Genomic DNA, 22,960 nt, shown 5'->3' with positions numbered 1-22,960 from the left:
TGACCCAGGTTTTAACAGGTACAGCAATGGACTGACAGACAAAAGAGGTATCATCATGTAAAGGGAAAATAAAAGAACCAGAAGTGGAACTCCAACTTAAGATTTCGTGCTTATCAGGAGAAAAACTGGATCAGATGAACCTAAGGTCACTTCTATTTCCTTCCTTCCTCCCTCCCTTTCTCTTTTTTTCTTTCTTTTTTTCTTTTCTTTTCTTTTTTTTTTTTTTGATAGTCTTGCTCTGTCACCTGGTCTGGAGTGCAGCGGTGTGATCTTGGCTCACTACAACCTCCGCCTTTCAGGTTCAAATGATTCTCGTGCCTCAGCCTCCCAAGTAGCTGGGATCACAAGCGCAGGTGCCACCATGCCCAGCTAATTTTTGTATTTTTAGTAGAGATGGGGTTTCAACATGTTGGCGAGCCTGGTCTGGAACTCCTAACCTCAGGTGATCCACCCAGCACTCCCAAAGTGCTGGGATACAGATGTGAGCCGCTGTGCCCAGTCTTAGTTCTACATTTCTGTAAGTATTCCAGGTAGCAAGAAATAATCCTAAAAAATACCTCAAAGAGATTATGTACAGTTTTTTACCTATTAAAACAGGTTATTGGTCAACATTACCTGTACTTAAAACTAGAACAATGATGCAGAGGATATAACTACATAAATATTTTAGTCCCAGAGAGTCAATTAAGGAAACCTATCTATGATGAAAATTAATGGATATAATTTAACCTGCTACTTCAACACTGTAAGACGTGACTGTTCATTTGACCATATGAAAGAATAAGTAGCAAAATAAATAGAGTACTCAATGGCAAAACCGGAATGTTTCTTCAAGTAAAAGTTAGGATTCCTAAATGTGGATTTTATTATGCTGAGATAAAGTTCTTTTATACTGCAAAACATTTCTGAAATAAAAATGAAAATAAATAAAAAATATTATTCAATAAGTCTAAAACGTGAGTGGAGATGTAGTTACAAAGAAAGGCTCATTACAACAGATCTACTTCCAAATCCTGAAAGATAAGCTATATAGAAGGTATGACCTTTTTCTGATTCTAGAGAATTCCTTTCAATAATAAAAAATTCTACAATGAAGTACTTATGTGGTCCCTGATAGTGGTTAAGAGTTCAAGCTCTATGATTAGATAAACACGGGTCTGAGTGCCAGCCTTGCCTCTTACAAGGAGTATGAAGAGAGCAACATTGTTTGACCTCTTTGACCTTCAATTTCCTTCTCCACACAATGGAAACAAAAATAGAATCTACCCTTACAAAGCTGTTGTGAATACCAGGTGTCTGGCACATAGTAAATGATCAATACATCTTAGCTATATAGGAAAGAAACTTAGCTGCCGAAGAGATTTTAAAAAATTCTCCTGACCATCGACTTAGATTCTCCCTTCCAAGTAAAACACCTAAACCTAAACTTGCTTTAAAACCAAAACAAAAACACAAACAATCGTAGTATAAAGGCAAACCCAGGAAGTAGATGGAAGAAAGAAATGGGAGAATTACAGGTCTCTCTCTCTCTCTCTCGTGTGTGTGTGTGTGTGTGTGTGTGTGTTTTCTGCTTGATATTACCCTCTTCCTACATAACAACTTCTCCTTTTATAATTCACTGGAGAACCCAGACTTCCATTATTTATATCTAGATTTTATTCTGTGGAAATATGTCTAGCAATATATTTACATTACTATTAAATAGTAACTTGCAAAGTGAATATATTATAAAAGAATTATATTTTAATTATTTTCATTTTTCAGGAATGGAATACATTTAAAATATAAGATTCAAATGAATTCAATGACTTTGGCAATTTAAGTGGCTATATTCTTACATCTTGAAGCATAAATTAAAGTACTGAATAAGCAACTTCCAAAAATTCCAAATAAATTACCTTAAAAAGAAAAAGAGACAGAATAACAGAACTGAGCAGGTCTCTTGTCATGTTTCAGTTTGTTTTTATGCTAGTTTTGGTTGATCTGAACTGAATCTCTATACCACAGTACTAAACACCAGACTCCACTCTGTTAGAATAATTGTTCCATGCCCTATTTATTCCTGTATTTTCTTTCCCTCGCAGGTATTCCCACATGTCAGAGATGCTTTTATGACAGAACTCTTGTAATTTAAAATAATAACTTCATTTCCAGCTGATATTGCTTTAAGCAGAAAGCTCTCTGTGCTTGCCAGAATAAGAAGTTATGTTAAAGGCTCATATATAGACCCAACTGGCTATTCGTTTCCGTGTCTGACTGGCTCAGAGGGAGAAGGCATGAGCAAGATGGTACTAATCTATTCCCCTTTCACACATCTGAGCTGCCTTTGATTTCTCATTCTGTCCCTAGCCCAGGAATCTCTAATTCCTGAAAGTTTTTAAGCTGTATATAAGCTTTGTTTGGAGTAACTACCAGTTAGTTCTTTATCTGGAATCAAAAGATCTTAACACTAAACCTGAAGCTTGAAAAACAAACAAACAAAAACAAGCAACACTATATTTTATTAACTTAAAAAGCATTTCCTTTTTAGAAATATAAAACTACATTAACTTTATTGTATCCTTTTGTCCTAAAAATTACTTGTTAGAAATTGCTGAAGAGCAGACAAAGTTGTGTGTATTTCAATGAACTTGACCATTGTTATTTAAGAAATCGGGGTTAGAATTTTAAAGAGAATGCTTCCCTAATTTCACCTCTTTGCTATGTCTCTCATTAAGGAAATAGTAACACACATGACTTTGCCTCTTACTTTTTACTCTAAAGTTCTTTATAACTTCCTCAATTCCCTTTTCATTCACCAAGATTTACAGAATACTCGGTATCAGGTATTAAATTACATATGGGAGATACAGAAATGAGTAGGGCTGGATGCGGTGGCTCATGCCAGTTATCCCAACACCTTGGAAGGCTGAGGCAGGAGGATGGCTTGAGGTCAGGGGTTTCAGACCATCCTGAGCATATAGGGAGATTTTGTGTCTACAAAAAAAATTTTGGCCAGGCATGGTGGCTCACGCCTGCCATCCCAGCACTTTGGGAGGCCAAGGTGGGTGGATCACTTGAGGCCAGGAGTTTGAGACCAGCCTGGTCAACACGGTGAAACTCCAACTCTACTAAAAATACAAAAACTTAGCTGGGTGTGGTGGCCTGTAATCCTAGCTCCTCTGGAGGCTGAGTCAGGAGAAGCGCTTGAACCCCAGGGGGCAGAAGTTGCAGTGAGCCAAGATCATGCCACTGCACTCCAGCCTGGGTGACAGAGTGAGACTATCTCAAACAAACAACAAAAAATAAAAATTAAAAAAAAAAGAGAGAGAAAGGAGTAGGAGTCAGTATTGCCTTCGAAGATAACAGAATCTAGTGACATAGTACACTAACTTTTGCAGGCAGTATTACTGGAACATAAAGGAGCCATTCAGCTTGTAGAAGGGGAGAAAAAATTTCAAGGAAGAGCTAATCCCTAAACTAAAATTGAATATGAGGGATTTAGTGTTCTAAACACCTAACAGTATGCCCAGAAGCAAGAGACAATGGAGAGTACAGGAAGGTCAACAGTTTAATATGATCAGAATGAAAGACCTGGAAAGCTAGCTCTCTCCTCACTGGAGTTTAGTCATGGCTATACTATTCACAGGACTATTTTAACCTACCAGAAAATCTAATTCTCAATCTTTAAAATGAAGACAATAATTCTTTTCATTAGTGTTCTTATAAAAACTAAATGAGATAATATTAACAAGTACTTCTTGGTTGGGCGTGGTGGCTCATGCCTGTAATCCCAGTGCCTTGGGAGACTAGGGCAGGAGGATTGCTTGAGCTCAGGAGTTCCAAGACTGGCCTGGGCAACTTAGTGAGACCCTATCTCTACAAAATAAAAATAAAAATAAAAGACTTAGCCAGGCATAGCAGCACTCGCCTGTAGTCCCAGCTACTTGGGAGGTGGAGGCAGCAGGGTTGCTTGAGCCCAGGCAGTTGAGGCTACAGTGAGCCATGATTGTGCCACTCTGCACTTCAGCCTAGGGCAACAAAGCAAGACCCTGTCTCAAAAAAATAATAATAATAAAATAAAATAAAATAAAATATAATCTCAGGATAAATAACAATTATCCAAGAAAAGATAACTGGCAACTTGTGGTAGTCCATGGTCACACTTCTAGCTCAAAAAACCTTAAGAAAAGAAAACCTCTGACACTCTATCTGCTTTATCATCAGACATATCTGTTGCTTTAGTAAACTTACACTTATTGCCTATGGGGTACCATTGTTTTTACTCCATTTTAGAGATGAGGAAGTTATAGCTTGGATACACTAACTGACTTGTTCAAATGTCCTTCTGCTAGGGTAGGGCTGGATTTGGAAGCTACGTCTCCTGACTTCAATACCCTTTTTAATTGTATCAAGCTGCCTCTGGTAATTTATAGGTTATTAAACAAAAAGGGTTCCAAGTACAAAACTGGCAAGCACTGTCTCTCAAGTATTTCTTATCAGTATTGCTCTGGGCATAGGGATACTTGTGCCTTTTCAGCTACTCATTTATAACACTGTAAATAGCACAAGCAAGAGCAGTCTGGCAAGGTGGCTCATGCCTGTAATCCCAGCACTTTGGGAGGCCGAAGAAGGTGGATCACTTGAACCCAGGAGTTTGAGACCAGCTTGGGCAACATGGCGAAACCCCGTCTCTATAAAAAATACAATACAAAAATTAGCCAGATGTGGTGGCGCATGTCTGTGGCCCCAGCTACTCAGGAGTCTGAGGTGGGAGGATCGCTTCAGCCCAGGAAGCAAAGGTTGTAGTCAGCCAAGATCATGCCACTGCAATCTAGCCTGGGCAACAAAGTGAGAACCTGTCTTTAAAAAAAAAAAAAAAAAAAAAAGCTACAAAGCAAACACTTATTAGCTGTATCACTTTATGAAAACAAAACCAATAGTTAATACAATTTCTTAGAGGATTTTGTTACATCTATGTACATCTCCATTCAGAACAGTAATGAAATATATCTTACAAGATATGCATGTACTTTAACCCTTTACTTCAAGAAGTTGCAGTGCAATGCCATCAATATATTCATTAATAGTGACAGCACTGTAACTGATGGCTCTGAATAGTCCCCAGATAATGAGATTTCATGATACTCAAGTATCAAGGCCAAGTTCCTGATCCATCTCTTTTGTCAGTAGCTTTTCTCTCCTACTGCAATTAGCCATCTGACATCTGTTTCATTAGTTCATGGCAATAAAGAATCTGATTTGACGAAGAGGCAGCTCTCCAGAATCTGTTATCAAAGTAGTAGAGTCACTTCATTGTGCTCAATGTTAAATCTAGTCTGCGTGGAAAAGAAATTTCTAATTTGAATACTAACTAACCCACTGTTTTTGATCTCCAAGGCTTATATATCTGCCCGTCAAGAACCTGTAACACTTGTATATTATTTTATGCTAAAGATGTCCACAGATACTTATTTCCAAGGAGGAAAAGTCAATGCTTATATTTAGTTATGAGGATAGGCTAACTGTATTAAAGAAAATCGAGTGCTGCTGGAAATTTCAAATTTCAAGCAATTCAAGCAAAAATCAACTTGTTCCCTTTTCTTGAATTGCATATTATGATTTAACTGTTTTATTTGTTCTCTATCTTCATAACCCTCAATGTGAAGAAGTCAGAGAAAACTCTAATAATAATGTTTTAAAGACCCAAATTAATGTTGAATAGAAAAGTAATATTATAATACAGGATGCCAATCCTGAATCCTGAATGTTCCAGGAAATTCGCGTGTCAAAGTATTTTACTATCTGTGGCTCCCTACTACAGTTAACAACATGCTCTCACACACAAATGTTAGCATCTAATTACATACAGAACACTTTACATAGAAAGTAACACATGTAAAAGATTAACAGATCACGTTACTCTCTAAAATAGTTAATAAAAACAATTTACCAAAAATTAATTCAAACTAAAATTAACTTGTTCCCTTTTCTTTCTCACTTATAATTTATTTTGCAGATTCCAGATTGCATTGTAAGGCAATACAATTTTTTTAAACAAGGATGCACATAATGTTACATTAAATAAAAATTAAATTAAAAGCATATTTTCTAAAATTGAGTGTATGGTACTTATCAAATGTTATTTGTGGTTGGAAGAAGAAGAAATAGACGGATAATTCATAGTGATCAGACAATAAAGACTGATAGCATGAGGAAGGTAGCAGATACCCTTTGATTTGTATATTGACTGTGAAATAATGCAAACTGCCAATCTAATCTCATGGATTATATTTTAAGCAGGCATTTGTGAAAAAAAGACACCACTCTTTACCTTGGCATATGCCTAGAAATCATGATATAACACTAGTAACTGTGAAGTTTCCCTGCATTTTGACCATGAACTCTGTATCAAATAAGCCATACAGGGTTATTTGATAAACACAACCAATAATACATCGAAAGAGGAGATACCAAACTTCAAACTTCTCTAAAAATGTAAGAGTAAATTTATGCTGACTTCTATAAAATAGACATTCAACAGTGTCTTCCAATCTGCCTAGGAAATGCACAAATGTAATTATTCAAAGGACACCTGAAGAACAAATACTGTAACTTAAAACTGAGTCTAGTTATAATAAAAATATAATAATTTTGCTTGACTTCTAATAATTCAAAATGACTATCTGTGAGATGACTTTGAAGGCTTTGGTCTCTAAAAGAGCTATGTAGGAACATTTTAAATGATGCCTTTAAAAAAACATTTTTAGCATAAACATAGATATTTAAGGTCATTAAACTGAACAAAGAGTTGTACTCAAGGTATAGATTTATTTTCTTTTTCTTTCTTTTTCTTTCTTTTTTTTTTGAGACAGAGTCTCGCTCTGTTGCCCAGGCTGGAGTGCAGTGGCCGGATCTCGGCTCACTGCAAGCTCCACCTCCTGAGTTTATGCCATTCTCCTGCCTCAGCCTCCTGAGTAGCTGGGACTACAGGCGCCCGCCACCACGCCTGGCTAGTTTTTTTGTATGTTTTTTAAGTAAAGACGGGGTTTCACCGTGTTAGCCAGGATGGTCTCGATCTCCTGACCTCGTGATCCGCCCGTCTCGGCCTCCCAAAGTGCTGGGATTACAGGCTTGAGCCACCGCGCCCGGCCGAGATTTATTTTCAAAACAATTCAGTCTATGCCTCAAAAAGACTCATATTCAGTTATAAGATTCAGGATAAGAAATCTCTTAGCATAGAAGTCAATTGAAGATTTAAGAACTGAGACATGCTCCAAAAACTACAATGCTGTGACTGCAAGACATGTTATTTCTATAGCATATCTCAAAAGAGAGAGAAAATCATTTAAAATCAGTTTCTCACTAGATGATTCAACAATCCAAGCTTTGGATTCAGATATCCAACTCACCAGAAATCTTACTTTTATATACCTTTGATCAGCATAAGCTTGTAATTTGAAATGTTCAGCAGTACTTTATTTCCATTTACAGAGTTGGCCTATCCTCATAACTTTAAACACAAGCATTGATTTTTTTTCCTCCTTGGAAAGAAATATCTGTGGATATCTTTAGCATAAAATAATAGACCTATTAAGGAGCTTCCTTGGCATAGTAACTCCCATCACAATGATTTCAGCTACAGAAATCATTACATGCTAGGGGTGCTTGCCACTGTATTCTGTATACTTAGGTTATGCAAATTAACTAGATTTAAAATTAATAAACCAACTTTACTTGCCAAGAATGACTTATTTTGGAATCCCCAGGTTATTTTGTATTCCTACAATGTTAATGTCCTACTGTGAAGGTTCAGTATGTGCTGTTAAATTTGACGTTTGATCAAAATTGTGAATGTTTTTTCATGTCAGCAATAAGACGCATCACTCATGTTATCATTTTTCCACTAAACTTACTACTATAGAGTAACATTTCTATCCTAGATGTGACATTTATTATCAGAGTGGTTTTTATTTCTAGCACACTGAATAACTATGAACCTGCAGCTACATACTTTCACCACTAGATGAAGCTTGAACATAGGTGATGTGAAATGTGGAGTGCAGTCTTAAAAGTGGAATACAGGTACTACGAGAAGACAATGGAGAAGACAGAGAAAGTTTGATGTTAAGAACAGATTTTGATTTAGCAATATTGTGGGGGCAAAACTGCCACATAGCAAAAGCTCAGAATGCCTGTTAATCGTCAATAAAATGATGCTATTTCAATTAGTGAAATTCCTCTTACTGATGATTAATTTCATAATGCAGAGGAGATAAGTTAGCTAGTACGGTGAATAAAAATAAACACAGAGTCAGTTGCAAACTATGTTACTTGCAAATTACTTGACTTTGTGCAAGTGGCTTAAACTTCTGAGACTTGATTTCTTTATTAAAAAATGGAAACACCAGACTAATAGTAAAACCTAAGAGATGGGTGGCTTAGGAGGGCATTAGTTCCCCCATAATGTTTAATAGGACTCTCTTAAAACATCCCTAGAAATCCTAGAATATTAGCTTAAAAGGTATACTTGTTCAGGAAAACACACTGTAAGGCACAGCTAGTATCCACAACTAGTATTTTCCCAATCAAAAGGACTTAAAAGTTCTGCTGCCACTGGCCAAGCCTAGAACAATCCCCAAAGTTCTTTTTTTTTTTTTTTTTTTTTAAAGAGCGTATCTTGCTCTGTCACCGAGGCTAGAATGCAGTGGCATGATCATAGCTCACTGCAACCTTGAACTCCTGGGATCAAACAATCCTGCCTCAGTCTCCGAGTGGCTAGGAATACAGGCGCATTTCACCACACCTGGATAATTTTAAAAATTTTTTGTAGAGGCAGTGTCTCACTATGTTGCCCAGGATGGTCTCAACGTTCTAGGCTCAAGCCATCCTCCCACCTTGGCCTACCAGAGTGCTGGGATTACAGGCATGAGCCACCATGCCCAGCCCATGATTCTTTAAAGTTCTAGTTTTTCCTTGTATGCAGTATTTTTCCATGGGTAGGTAACATAGTGAGATGCATTAACTCCTGAAAACTATAATTAAAGCTGATAACCAAAATGTTAAATACTGACTATACACATACTGTTATATTTGTCTCTTGGAAATCACTCACAAAACCCAGACAATGAACAAGGAAAAGTGATGAGAAATGAACTGGAGATGTTGAGTAGGTAGTGTAGAAGAAGCAGGATAATGAATTATAACATAGTCAAAAATGGGAATGCCTATTTAGATATTCCCCAAAATCTAAACTTACTGCCTCTGCCTCTTGTTCTTTAACACTGTTAACAAACCTTTAATAACAACCAAGACAAGACTTTCTATCGAGTCTACTGGAATAAATACACAAAGAAAAGGACAGCTTACTAATTGGCAAGTTTATATATGTGATATTGCAGTATATCTTTTAACTTAGCAAAGTGGAATACATGGAACCATCTTTCCAAAAAACATACCTGTTGAAGTCCATTAACTACCTATCCGGAAATATATCTTGCAAAGTTCTCTATCTTGTATTTCCTAAACATCTTGTGCTTATGTAAAAGTGAAAGTTGCTGAGATTTATCTAATAAATAAATAACAGTAAACATAAAAAGATTTTAATATAAGAAAATGCTTTTATTTCTAATCTCAACCTCTTCTTATGAATTATTGATCCAAACTGATGATTTCATTAAATATGTCACCTAATATTTACTAAACAGTAATGAATGTTACTTTTATTCTTCCTCTGAGGGGTTTGTTTCTAGGGAAACACAATTGATAGTCACAGTAAATATGGTCTTCTCAAATGGTTTTCCCACTTCAACTATTCTGTTTAAAAAAACAAAACAAAACAAAACCCAGGTACTTAAGTCTGCAGAGATAGCAAAATACTACTATTTTAACAAACCAGTTAGATATGATTTATTTTACTCTCTTACAAAAAACTATATACATTGTGATCCCAATTTCGATTTTTAAAATATGCATAAAGAATGGAAAAATATACATTAAAATGTCAGCAGTAATTTTCCTTATTTCCATTTTTCTTTTTCTTTTTTTGGAATTTTCAACAAAGAATGTGAATTACTTTTATATAATTAGGAAAAATGCTTTCATTAATATTATTGCTTATTTTAGGTGAGAAAACACATAACCTGTCACAAAGATATTTTTATAAAAGTATGATGTTGCACATTGATAAAATATATCAATTTGATTTCAAAGAAAATATTAAGTCTGAAGATTTCAACTTTCTCAAAATGCGGAGTTGTTTCCCTGTACAAGGACTCACTCTACTGGTGACATAGAGAATATACTTAATCTGACATTTCTGAAGTAACTGCATATCTTCCATAAACACTAGAGGGCAGGGTTTTGACGATAAAACTCAACTTCGTTTGTATTTGTGTGTGTGTAAATATTTCACTTATATTTGGGTATATATATAATTTATATTTGTATATACGTACACATTATTTTGTACAAATACAAAATGTATATACACATTATTTTGTATAATAAACTCTTGGGCTCAAGCAATCCTTTTGCCTCAGCTTCCCAGTAGCCAGGACTACATTATATATATATATATATATATATACACGCATTATTTTGTATTTATACATATTTATGTGTATATATATTCTGTATTTATATGCAAATATATACACATATACAAACAAAAATATAAATACACATCTTTTATATTTTGTATTTATAGAAATGAATGTGTATATTTTGTATTTATTTATATTTTGTATTCATTTGTGCACATACAACATATATTTTGTATACATTTCAAAACCATTTTCAGAGATTAATAAGTACATAATCTAAGGCTCTGACACCATTTCATATTAAAACTGGATCCACTAGGCTGGGTGCAGTGGCTCATGCCTGTAATCCCAGCACTTTGAGAGGTCAAGGTGGGCAGGCTGCTTGTACTCAGGGGTTTGGGACCAGCCGGGGCACATGGCAAAATCCTGCCTCTACAAAAACGCAAAAATTATTTGGCATGGTGACACGCCTATAGTCCCAGCTCATTAGGGGAGGAGGCAGGAGGATCACTTGAGCCTGGGAGGTGGAGGTTGCAATGAGCTGAGATCACGCCACTGTACTCCAGCCTGGATAACAGAACCAGACCAGACCTTGTCTCAAAAAACCCAAAAACAAAAAAACATAATTACTAACTGATATGGTTTGGCTGTGTCCCCACCCAAATCTCATCCTGAACTGCAGTTCCCATAATCCCCACATGCCATGGGAGGGACCTGGTGGAAGGTAACTGAATCATGGGGGTGGTTACTCCCATGTGGCTGTTCCACTAATAGTATGTGAGTCTCTTGAGACCTGATGGTTTCATAAAGGGCAGTTCCCCTGCACATGCTCTCTTGCCTGCTGCCACATAAGATGTGCCTTTGCTCCTCCTTCATCTTTTGCCATCATTATGAGGCTTCCGCCTCCATATGGAACTGTGAGTCAAAGGGTACAGAAGACAAGAAAATGTGGGAAAGTTTGCAACCTCCTAGAGACCTGTTGAATAGCTTTGACCAAAATGCTGATATTGATATGGACAATGAAGTCCAGATTGAGGTGGTCTCCAACAGAGATGAAGAACTTATTGGGAACTGGAACAGAAAAGATGATTTCTGCTATGCTTTAGCATAGAGACTGGGAGCATTTTGCCCCTGCCCTAGAGATGTAAACTTTGAACTTGAGAGATGATTCAGGGTATCTGGTGGAAGAAATTTCAAAGCAGCAAAGTGCTTAAGAGTTGACTTAGGTGCTCTTAAAACCATTCAGTTTTGGCTGGGCGCGGTGGCTCACGCCTATAATCCCAGCACTTTGGGAGGCCGAGATGGGTGGATCACGAGGTCAGGAGATCAAGACTATCCTGGCTAACATGGTGAAACCCTGTCTCTACCAAGAATACAAGAATTAGCTGGGCGTGGTGGTGGGTGCCCATAGTCCCAGCTACTCAGGAGGCTGAGGCAGGAGAATGGCATGAACCTGGGAGGTGGAGCTTGCAGTGAGCCAAGATCGTGCCACTGCACTCCAGCCTGGATGACACAGCGAGACTGTGTCTCAAAAAAAAAAAAAAAGCATTCAGTTTTATTCATTCACAAAGACATGGTTTGGAATTGGAACTTACGTTTAAAAGGGAGCAAAGCATAAAATCTCGGAAAATTTGCAGCCTGACAATGTGACAGAAAAGAAAAAACAATTTTCTGAGGTGAAATTCAAGCCAGCTACAGCAATTTGCAGAAATAATGAGGAGCCAAATGTTAATTGCCAAGACAATGGGGAAAATGTCTCCAGGGCATGTCAGAGGTCTTCATAGCAGCCCTTCCCATCACAAGCTGGGAGGCCTAGGAGAAAAAAATGGTTTCACAGGCCTTGCTGCTTTGTGCAGTCTCAGGAGTTGGTACCCTGTGTCCCAGGCGTGGCTAAAAGGGGTCACTGTACGTCCCAGGCTGTTGCTTCAAAGGGTGCAAACCCCACGCCTTGGTGGCTTACATGTGTTGTTGGGACTGCAGGTGCACAAAGTCAAGAACTGAGGTTTGGGAACTTCCACCTATGTTTCAGAGGATGTATGGAAATGCCTAGATGTTCACGTAGAGGTGTGCTGCAGGGGTGGAGCCCTCATGGAGAACCTCTTTGCTAGGCAGTGCAGAAGGGAAATGTGGGGTGGGAGCTCCCACACAAAGTCTCCACTGGGGCACTACCAAGTGGAGATGTGAGAAGAGGGCCACCAGAATGGTAGATCCACTGACAGCTTGTACCATGTGCCTGAAAAAGCTGCAGACTCTCAATGCCAGCCTGTGAAAGCAGCCAGGAGGGAGACTGTACCCTGCAAAGCCACAGGGGCGGAGCTGTCCAACATCATGGAAACCAAACTCTTGCTTCAGTATGACCTGGATGTGAGATATAGAGTCAAAGGAGATCATTTTGGAGCTTTAAGATGTGACTACCCTACTGAATTTCGGACTTGCATGGGCCTGTAGCCCCTTCGTTTTGGCCAATTTCTCCCATTTGGAATGGGTGTATTTATAATGCTTGAACCGCCACTGCATCTTGGAAGTAATTAACTTGCTTTTGATTTTACAGGTTCATAGGCAGAAAGGACTTTCCTTGTCTCAGATGAGACTTTGGACTGTGGACTTACGAGTTAATGCTGAAATCTGGGGGACTGTTGGGAAGGCATGATTGGTTTTGAAAGGTGAGGACATGAGATTTGGGAGGGGTCAGGGGCATAATAACATGGTTTGGCTGTGGCCCACCCAAATCTCATCTTGAATTGCAGTTCCCATAATTCCCATGTGTTGTGGGAGGGACCCTGTGGGAGGTAATTAAATTATGGGGGTGGTTACCCCCATGCTGCTGTTCTCATAATAGTAAGTGAGTCTCACAAGATCTGACAGTTTTATAAAGAGCAGTCCCCTGCACATCGTCTCTTGCCTGCCATCATTTAAGGTGTGCCTTTGTTCCTCCTTGGCCTTCCACCACAATTGTGAGGCCTCCCCAGCCATGTGGAACTGTGAGTCAATTAAAACTCTTTCTTTTATAAATTACCCAGTCTTGGGTATGTCTTTATTAGACAGCATGAGAACAGACTAATACACTAATAAATACATTGAAAATTGAGGCCTTTTACTAAATTGATTCTAATTTAATACAAAAAGCAAAGATAATTTTTTAAAAAATTAACTGTTAAATGCCCTCAGAATAGCAGATCTTTAAGAGAATACTAAAACCTTCTCTAACCCCAAAGGCTTCTTACATTTACAAGGTTAATGAATCGTGATGGTGGTAAAAGAGAAGGTGAAAGGGAAAATGATACTCCAGGAAGAGAGAACAGCAAGAGTAAAATCATGACATCTCAAAATTGCATAGTTTATGTGGGGGATGTCAAGCTAATCTGGTATGTGACTACAATATAGGGTGCAGTAGGGAAATAGCTGAGGTTGGAAAAGTAGGGTAGAGTCATTTGGGGAAGGACTATTCTGTTATACTGAAGAGTTGGACTTTATTCTAAAGGCAATAGGAAAGCTACTGGCTTTTAACCAACAGAGGGCTAGATCTCTTTTTGTTAATGGAAATACAGCAGTTCAGTTATACCTTGGTATCCACTGGGAGATTGGTTCCAGGATTCCCACAAATACCAAAATCCATGGATGTTCAAGTCCCTTATATAAAATGGCATGGCAGTTGCCTACAGCATATGCACATCCTCCCCTCTACTTTAAATCATCTCTAGATTACTTATAATGCCTAATACAAAGTAAATGCTGTGTAAATAGTTGTTATACTGTTTTTTATGTGTATTACTTTTTATTGTTGTATTTTAATTTTTTTTCCCAAAAATTTTTTATCCATGGTTGGTTGAATTAAAGGATGTGGAGCCCATGGATACAGAGGGCTGACTGTATATAGGGTGAATTAGAAGAGTGAAAACTTAGAGGAAAGAAGGCCAAGAAGTCAAGTATACTAGCCTTAAATAGTACAAAAACAGTGAAAATGCTAACAGGAAGCTTTCTAACAACATTTAAAAAGTCAGGAAGGAATGGACTTCATGAATGGACAAATATAATGAATAAGAATTTCAAGGCCGGGCACAGTGGCTCAAGCCTGTAATCCCAGCACTTTGGGAGGCCGAGACGGGTGGATCACGAGGTCAGGAGATCGAGACCATCCTGGCTAACACGGTGAAACCCCGTCTCTACTAAGAAATACAAAAAACTAGCCGGGCGAGGTGGCGGGCGCCTGTAGTCCCAGCTACTTGGGAGGCTGAGGCCGGAGAATGGCGTGAACCCGGGAGGCGGAGCTTGCAGTGAGCTGAGATCCGGCCACTGCACTCCAGCCTGGGCTACAGAGTGAGACTCCGTCTCAAAAAAAAAAAAAAAAAAAAAAAAAGAATTTCAAGCCCTGGTGAGTGAAATGGGTGGATACTGATGGCTTCAAAGCAAAGACTAGAGTTTTAATCACTCTAAGTGCAAAATGCTTTCTGAAATCCAGGTAGCAATGTCTATTAAACAGCAAGAAATGTGTGGCTAGAATTCAGGGAAGTGAGATATAAACATAAGGAAAAAATATGATTTCTTTTTGGTGATTTTTGAAATGAGTCTCATTACCTTAGACTTATACCTGTTATTAAAGTAAACTTCTAATTGAGTGGTACCCATGTAAACTACGGGATGGCATTGTAATGTTAGGCTTAACTCTTAGTCAATTTAGATTATTATTTAACCACCTAAAAAACACAGAACTAAAATTTGTTGGAAAGCATATGATTTTATGTTTCACATACAGATAGGGATTAAAACATTAAAAATATATATATACACATAACATACATATATACAAATTCACATTTCATTTGAAGTCAAGCCAAAATTTTAAAAGATATATTTATAAGACAAAAAAAATTGGGAGTTTACTAATAATGAAGGCCAGTAGTACCAATTATTAATAACTGTAACTGGTATAACTTCACATTTATAAAGTCTCTCAAGTAAATGTTTTTATCTCTACAACCTGTCCATGAGGTAGGCTAGAGGTGGTAGTAACAACAATAGTATTAGAATAACATACATAAATTTAATATAATTTAGTTTCCTGTCTTCATGTCCCCCCCAAATTTCTAGAATAAACTAGAGATCTTAGATGTTCTTATTTTGGAATTTATATTTAAAATCGTAACTTTCCTGGCATGAATAAACTAGATTAGAACACTACTGAATTTTCTAAAATTCTCTGAAACATGGAAAATATAGACCAAAGAAATTTAATACTGTTCCACTATGAAAAGCATCCATTCTGGTCCAGACATATAAAGTGGGTGCCATAAATGCTTGCTAATTATAACACAAAGTTAAAATCCTAAGGAAAAGTCCAATCCAATTATTATGTTCTTGTAAGTCTGACCATGTATGAACCTAGTAAAACTTTCAAATTGTTAGCATTAATTTTGCCTTTATAAACGGTTTTAAATCAAATTCCATTCCAAAGGACAAATACCCATCAAAGATTCTTAGTTCTAAGATAATCCCCTGAATTTCAGTTTTTAGAAAACAAAGCATTACCTAGATATAGAATTTTAAATATTATTCTCATGTATCTAAAGGCTGGGCCTACAAGCTGAAAAGTCCTATGTTTTATAAAGACTGGAGCCTCAACATATTTCGCAATCTGCCTCTTGCTTCTACGTATTTCAGTATTTTCAAGTGTTGAAATGCATTTAAAAAATAAACAGGAAACAGGAATACTTACTTGAACCTGGCAGGTGAGAGAGGAGTAGGAGGAAACATTCCTGGTTCAAAAGAATCAAAGTAAGTCACTGTCCAAGAAAAGCTGCAACAGGAGAATCCAGCAGTTAGGGATATTATAAGTAGAGTCCAGAATCCTTAACAGGAAAAGAGAGGGGGAAAAAGTAAATTATTAACACCAAAACAATTTAAATTAAACCAGTATTCTCATGTTCATATCATGTATATTTCTCATCTTCTAAATTATATGGACCTGATATTATAAGATTTGAACTTACTGCAAGCTAACTTATGTAGAAATAAGTGTACATTACTAAGGCACAACTAGAAGTCATATCATTGAATATTTTAATTAAATTATAATATGTGGGAAAAAAGGGTAAATTCAACAAGAACATAACATCTTCAGTTTTATGAAATTCAACTACAGAAAACATGGTTATAACATTTCACTAGACTCTTAAGATGTCTTGAGGCCAGAAAAGGTGGCTCATGCCTGCAATCACAATGCTTTGGGAGACTGAGATGGGAGGATGGTTTGGGGCCAGGAGTTTGAGGTTGCAATGTGCCTCGATTGCACCACGGCACTCCAGCCTGGGAAACAGAATGAAACCCTGTTTCAAAAAAGAAAAAAAGGTCATCAGATTTTTCATTTAATTTCATAAATCATACCTTGCTATCTTTATTATTTAGTACTAAGTGATTCCTTTCATTCCACACCAAGCACTTTTGAAACATGCCTCAATTTGGGGGTATCTCCTCTTTACAGTTTTCTTATGAACATTATAAACCTATTCTGATTCTTTAACCTTGCTCAGTATATGAACAAAAGTTGCCTCCTGATTTACAAATGTGTGGGACCCTAGATTTTATTTGCACTGAGTTTGGAACTGTATTTTCTCACAGAAGTCAAGTCAAAAGAACAATAGTATAATGGACTTAAGGAAAAAGCGTTGAGAAGAAGAATAGGAGACATAAAGGAAAAAGAAAGGAGTAAGTTAAAGGTTTTCAGATACTATTCATAACCCATTAAGAATAATAAAAGAACAATGAATGTTCTTGTGGTTATAGGAAGACAGGAAATACTGATATTTAAGTGGCCAACTCCTTTTAGTAAGAAGTACAGTTTTATTTTGATGTCAAGTTTTAAAAAATTTTATAAATTAACTCACTTATTCATCCACTCAATCTATATTGAGGGGCTACTATGTGTTGGTTATTGTGCTAGGTGATGTGGATATAGCGGTGAGCAAAATAAAAAAGATAGCTGTCTTCATGAAGTAATTCTAGTGGGACAGAAAGATAATAAAACATGTAACTAAATTAACGAGATAACCATATACTGTGATAACTATTTTGAATAAATAAGATGTTACCACTTTAAGGAGGTAACATCAGAATTCAAATTGAAAATGTGAGCATATTTTTCTTGGAAGAATCAGTTAATTCTAAAATTCACATGAAATAATAAGCAAAAATAGAGACTATTCCAACCAGATATTGAAATATTATAGGAACTGAATACCTAAAACAGTGTGTACTGATACACAAATAGATGACAAGGCCGGGCGCGGTGGCTCATGCCTCTAATCCCAGCACTTTGGGAGGCCGAAGCAAGAGGATTACTTGAGGCCAAGAGTTTGAGACCAATCTGGCCAACATGGCGAAACCACCTCTACCAAAAATACAAAAATTAGCTGGGCATGGTGGTATATGACTGTAACCCCAGCTACTCGGGAAACTGAGGCAGGTGAATCACTTAAACCCAGAGGCAGAGGTTACAGTGAGCCGAAATAGCACCACTGCACTCCAGCCTGGGCGACAGAGTGAAACTCTTTCTCAAAAACAAACAAACAAACAAACAACAGAACGAAGCAGAATACAAGATTTGGAAGAAGGCGGAAGAAGGCCCAAATAGATTAATAAAAAATGTTACTAATTCAATGGGGTGACCACTTACAAAAAGGAAAAGAAACTGGATCCATACCAGGTACCCTATACCAGACTAAATTCTAAAATGTACCAAATAATCTAAATATAAAATTGTAGAGGGAATCCCTGGAAAAGTCATTTATAGCCTTGGAGGGATAAAGGCCTTTCTAATCACGATACAAAAATTCATGACCCATATAAGACACAGAATTTCTACTATACACAGTCAGCCCTTCCTATCCACAAGTTCCATATCTGGAATTCAACCAACCTTGGATAAAAAGTATTTGGAAAAAAAAAGAAAAGTAACAATACAACAATAAAAATAATGTCAATCAAAACCAATACAGCATAACAACTATTTACATAACATTTACATATATTAGGTATTACAGAGAGTAAATGGGAGGATGTGCATAGGTCATATACATACAAATATTATCCAATTTCATATAAAGGACTTGAGGATCCAGATTTTGTTATCCACAGGGGGTCCTGGAACCAATTCCTCACAGATGCTCAGGGACAACTGTATACAGGTAAACACACATACTACTATATATGCATAGCAACATAAAATGTCAAATTGAATGACAAAAAATTTTTAAATAAAACATACCTTTGCAACTTACAGCACAAGGAAAAATTTCCTGTTAATACAAGTAATTCCTAGAAACCAATAAAAAAAAAAGACCAGCAATCCAAAACCCAAATATAAAAAGTTAAATGCAATTGCAGAATAAAAATTATAAATGTTAAAACATGAACAGATGCTCAATTCAATACCATTAATAATCAGAGAAATTAGGTCTTTTTTCATCATCAACTGACAAAAATCAAAAAGTTGTATAACATTCTCTGATGCTGAGGCTGTGAATAAACAGAAACTCTTCATGCATGGCTGTTTTGGAGAGTAAATTGTTATAATTTCTATGGAGAACAGTTTGGCAGTATCTGCTAAAATGATGCACGTATATGTTCTTTACTCCAGTAATTTTATATGTCTTTAGGACAACATATCTCTGTATAATATTCAATTATACATATATATCTTTGTATAATATACAAACCTCTATAAAATGACATATATACAAGATTGTTCTCTATAGCTTTGTTTGTAATAACATAGATTGGAAACAACATAAATAATCAGTAATGAAGGTAAAGAATTGGTTAATTAGGTACATCCATACAATAGAATAATATGCAGCTAGAAAAATGAATGAGGAAGCTCTTTAGGTACTGATATGGAAAGATCTTGAAAATATACTGGTGAGCTCAAAACTGAAAGTTCAGAACAGCTCTATGCATTTGTATAAATAAGGGGAAAATATGCATTATACACATACATATATGCATATGTTGTATATATGAAGAAATGTATGTTGTACTTAGATATTTTAAAAACTTTCTAGAAGGATGTAAGAATTTAACATTGGTTCTCTGTGGAGGGAGGAAAGAGTGGTTGGGAGAAAAGAGTAAGCCTTTTCAGTCTACATTCTTTTATACTTTTTGAATTTTGACCCATATGACTATTCTACCTATTCAAAATAGAACTAAGTAAACTTGTAAAAAAATTTTCAGTTGGGTAGTCCTTTTTGAACAGAGGAGCAGCAGGGCAGTTGTATCAGAATCTTTGTAGACTCGTTTTTAAACTGTGTCTGTAAAACAGGTTTCTGAAGAGTGTGTTCCATGCCTCAAGAATACAGCAGTAGTTGAGAACACTAGCGGATGACTTACGAATTATCTTATTTCCCGACTACACAAAATTATCCACCAGTCTTATTTTAGCAAGAAGCAGGTAAAAAGTACATGCAGTGGCCTGTTTGCAAATCTTGTGAAGCTCAGTTAACAGACTGAAAAAACTGTTAAAGTACAGACTCAGAAGAATTACTAATGGCAAGTGTGGCAAATTATTTCTCCTGATGGTTCCCTCCTCCCACCTCCCACCTGTTAAAGAGCTAAGAGGCTCTGTGTTCATTTCCCCAGAAGAGGGATGTGGCAAAGCAGAAAGAAGAAACAGCCTGTTTTTCTACTTCTACATTGCACAATATTTACAGAAACTAGTGTACAGATATAATCAGGGATAGGAGTGTGGATAAACAGAAAATGTCTTGAATGCACAGCAAAGACAATGAGTTGACTGAAGTACAGATAAAATGTTCGTGGGGAACAGGGAAAAAGAGAGTGAGGGGCTTACCAACAAGTGAGAACGATTTCCTTAGTTTAAATAAAGCATGTTGTATGCATGTTTGCACTTATGTGTGTAAATGGGGAAAGGGAGTAGTGCTACAGCGGCTTCCCGACAAAGCATCTAGAAAAGCCCAAGCAAAACCATACATAGAGCATAGCTGTGTACAGTATCTTGGTAGGTAAGTACAGAGCCACGCTTACGGATGCCTCTGCCCTAAGCCTGGCATAGAAACACCACATGGTCATGTGGCTGGAAGTTGCTACATCTGAAAGACCATCCTGACCACAATAAAAGATATTTCAATAGTCACTTTAGCAAATGTCTTGAGGATTAGTCTGCATCTTCACCCCAATATCCTGGCACAGTGTCCACCTCTAGCACCTCAACCCAAGCTGGAATTGGGTGAACACAACCTTAGAATAACCTTCCTACCAACCCATCAGGATAGAGGGTCAAAAAAAATTGTAAGATTTAGTCTACAACTTATGGGTTGCTATATTGCCAAATAGCTCTTATTTGCTATTATTTAGATGACTATGTCTAAAGAGGGGAGAAAATAATTGACAAGTCTAAAGAGGGGAGAAAATAATTAAGTTTACTCAAAGTTTAACATACTTCTCCAGAACAAAGATGGTAGTTAAGAAAAATAAAGTGTTTCGGGACTGCTATAGAATGATGAAACTTCTAGGTAAGTGAGGAAAGACACAAAGTAGCATAATCAAATGTGAGGCTTTCTAAAGCCTGTTAAACTTTTTCACTTGAGTGCTTTAATAGGGTACCTGTCAAATTTAATACAAGAATATTCGTTTTTCCAAAATTACTATTCCACAATCTAAGTACTTACTTCGCATTGAGCATTTTAACTATTTTATGTTCATTTTAAACTAATCAAAAGCCACATCATGGGTAAATCAGGTCACAATGATGGGGTAAAAAAAGTACATTGCAACATTGTGGTCTAGAAGTGTTTATGATTCAGGCAATTATCCAATTCATCTGCAAATAAGCAGAAAAGCCACAGAAATTGGTAACTCCCAACAACTAAATTTGTTACAAGTCAGTACCTGCAAAATCCTCATGCTAAAATGTTGACGTTTTATAAGCTCATTTTAGAAAGAATTCACAACTTTAAAAAGGGTATAAAAATGAAAGTGTATTAAATGAAATTCTTCCTTCCTCAGTTTGCCAATTTCACTCCTAAAAGCGATCAGGTTAAGAGTCTGTTATGCATCTTTCCAAAAATTATATACATATCTAGGTAATATAGATACATATATGGAGCTAGTTATATATAAAACATATATATATATATATTCTCAGTTTATTTTCCACAAGTGGGATTCTCACCAGAAAAATGGTTCTGCATTTTGCTTTTTTCACATATTCTGGAGACCTTTTGTATCAGTACCCATAGCCACAGTACTGTTGTATATTTTTATTCTAGTTTTTCTCTATTACAAACAATGCTACGAGGAACATTCTTGTATTTAGGGGTACAGTTGTATAAGGAGATAGATGTTACAAATTTCCAGAAGAACTGCTGCCGAAGGTTGCAGGCTTTTAAAGAAATACACACATCCTTTGTTCTTCTCTACAGCTCAATATTCATCAGTTGATGAAATGATGTGTGTGCATATATATACCTGTTTAGATATATGTGTATATACAGATACATATATACCTCTTTAGACATAGTCATCTAAGTAACAGCAAATACATATATGTATACACATAAACGTATATATATATACACACACACACATATACATATAGACGGAGTCTGGCTCTGTCACCCAGGCTGGAGCGCAGTGGCGCGACCTCAGCTCACTGCAACCTCGGCCTCCCAGGTTCAAGCAATTATCTGGCTCAGCCTGCCAAGTAGATGGGACTACAGGTGCCTGCCAACACACCTGGCTAATTTTTGTATTTTTAATACAGACGGGGTTTCATCATCTTGACCAGGCTGGTCTTGAACTCCTGACTTCGTGTTCCACCCGCCTTGGCCTCTCAAAGTCCTGGGATTACAGGCGTGAGCCACTGCACTCGGCCGAAGTGATGTATATTAATTTTTTTTTTGAGAAGGAATCTTGCTCTGTTGCCAGGCTGAGTGCAGTGGCACGATCTTGGCTCACTGCAACCTCCGCCTCCCAGGTTTAAGCAGTTCTTCTGCCTCAATCTCCAGAGTAGCTGGAATTAAGGTGCAAGCCACCGCACTCAGCTAATTTTTGTATTTTTAGTAGAGACGAGGTTTCACCATGTTGGCCAGTCTGGTCTCGATCTCTTGACCTCATGATCCGCCTGCCTTGTGCTCCCAAAGTTTTGGGATTACAAGCATGAGCCACTGCGTCTGGCCAATGAAATGATGTATATTAATCTTTCCCATTAATTGAAACCTCTTAGACTGTTCTCACCCAAAGCAAAAACGGGGATGGGTAGGAATTTCCTATCCCAATCCCTTTGTGGTAATTTTATATATACTTATCTAAGGGTATATTTGTTTTGGCTTATTTTTCAAAATAAGCTATTCTGGTTTCAGGGAATAGTTACTCCTCTAAAAATATGCTGGCAACTTTATTTCTATAAAACCTTCCAGCAAAAAAGG

General features: G+C 37.0%; 1 protein-coding gene across 2 annotated transcripts in view; it reads right to left on the bottom strand.

Moving 5' to 3' along the window:
- The window catches only part of ARL6IP6 (ADP ribosylation factor like GTPase 6 interacting protein 6), a 42,791-nt gene that overhangs the window by 9,912 nt on the left and 9,919 nt on the right, over positions 1-22,960 (bottom strand). Inside the window, 1 exon segment of one of the 2 annotated variants that reach the window (NM_001260607.1) lies at positions 16,237-16,369. In NM_001260607.1, the coding sequence (NP_001247536.1) occupies positions 16,237-16,369 (133 nt within the window). 2 annotated transcript variants of the gene reach the window in all.

Source organism: Macaca mulatta, chromosome 12 (genome assembly GCF_049350105.2).
Source record: "Macaca mulatta isolate MMU2019108-1 chromosome 12, T2T-MMU8v2.0, whole genome shotgun sequence".
Lineage (NCBI taxonomy): Eukaryota > Metazoa > Chordata > Mammalia > Primates > Cercopithecidae > Macaca > Macaca mulatta.
Note: the sequence above shows the minus strand (reverse complement) of the source record. Positions and strands in the feature narration are given on the sequence as shown.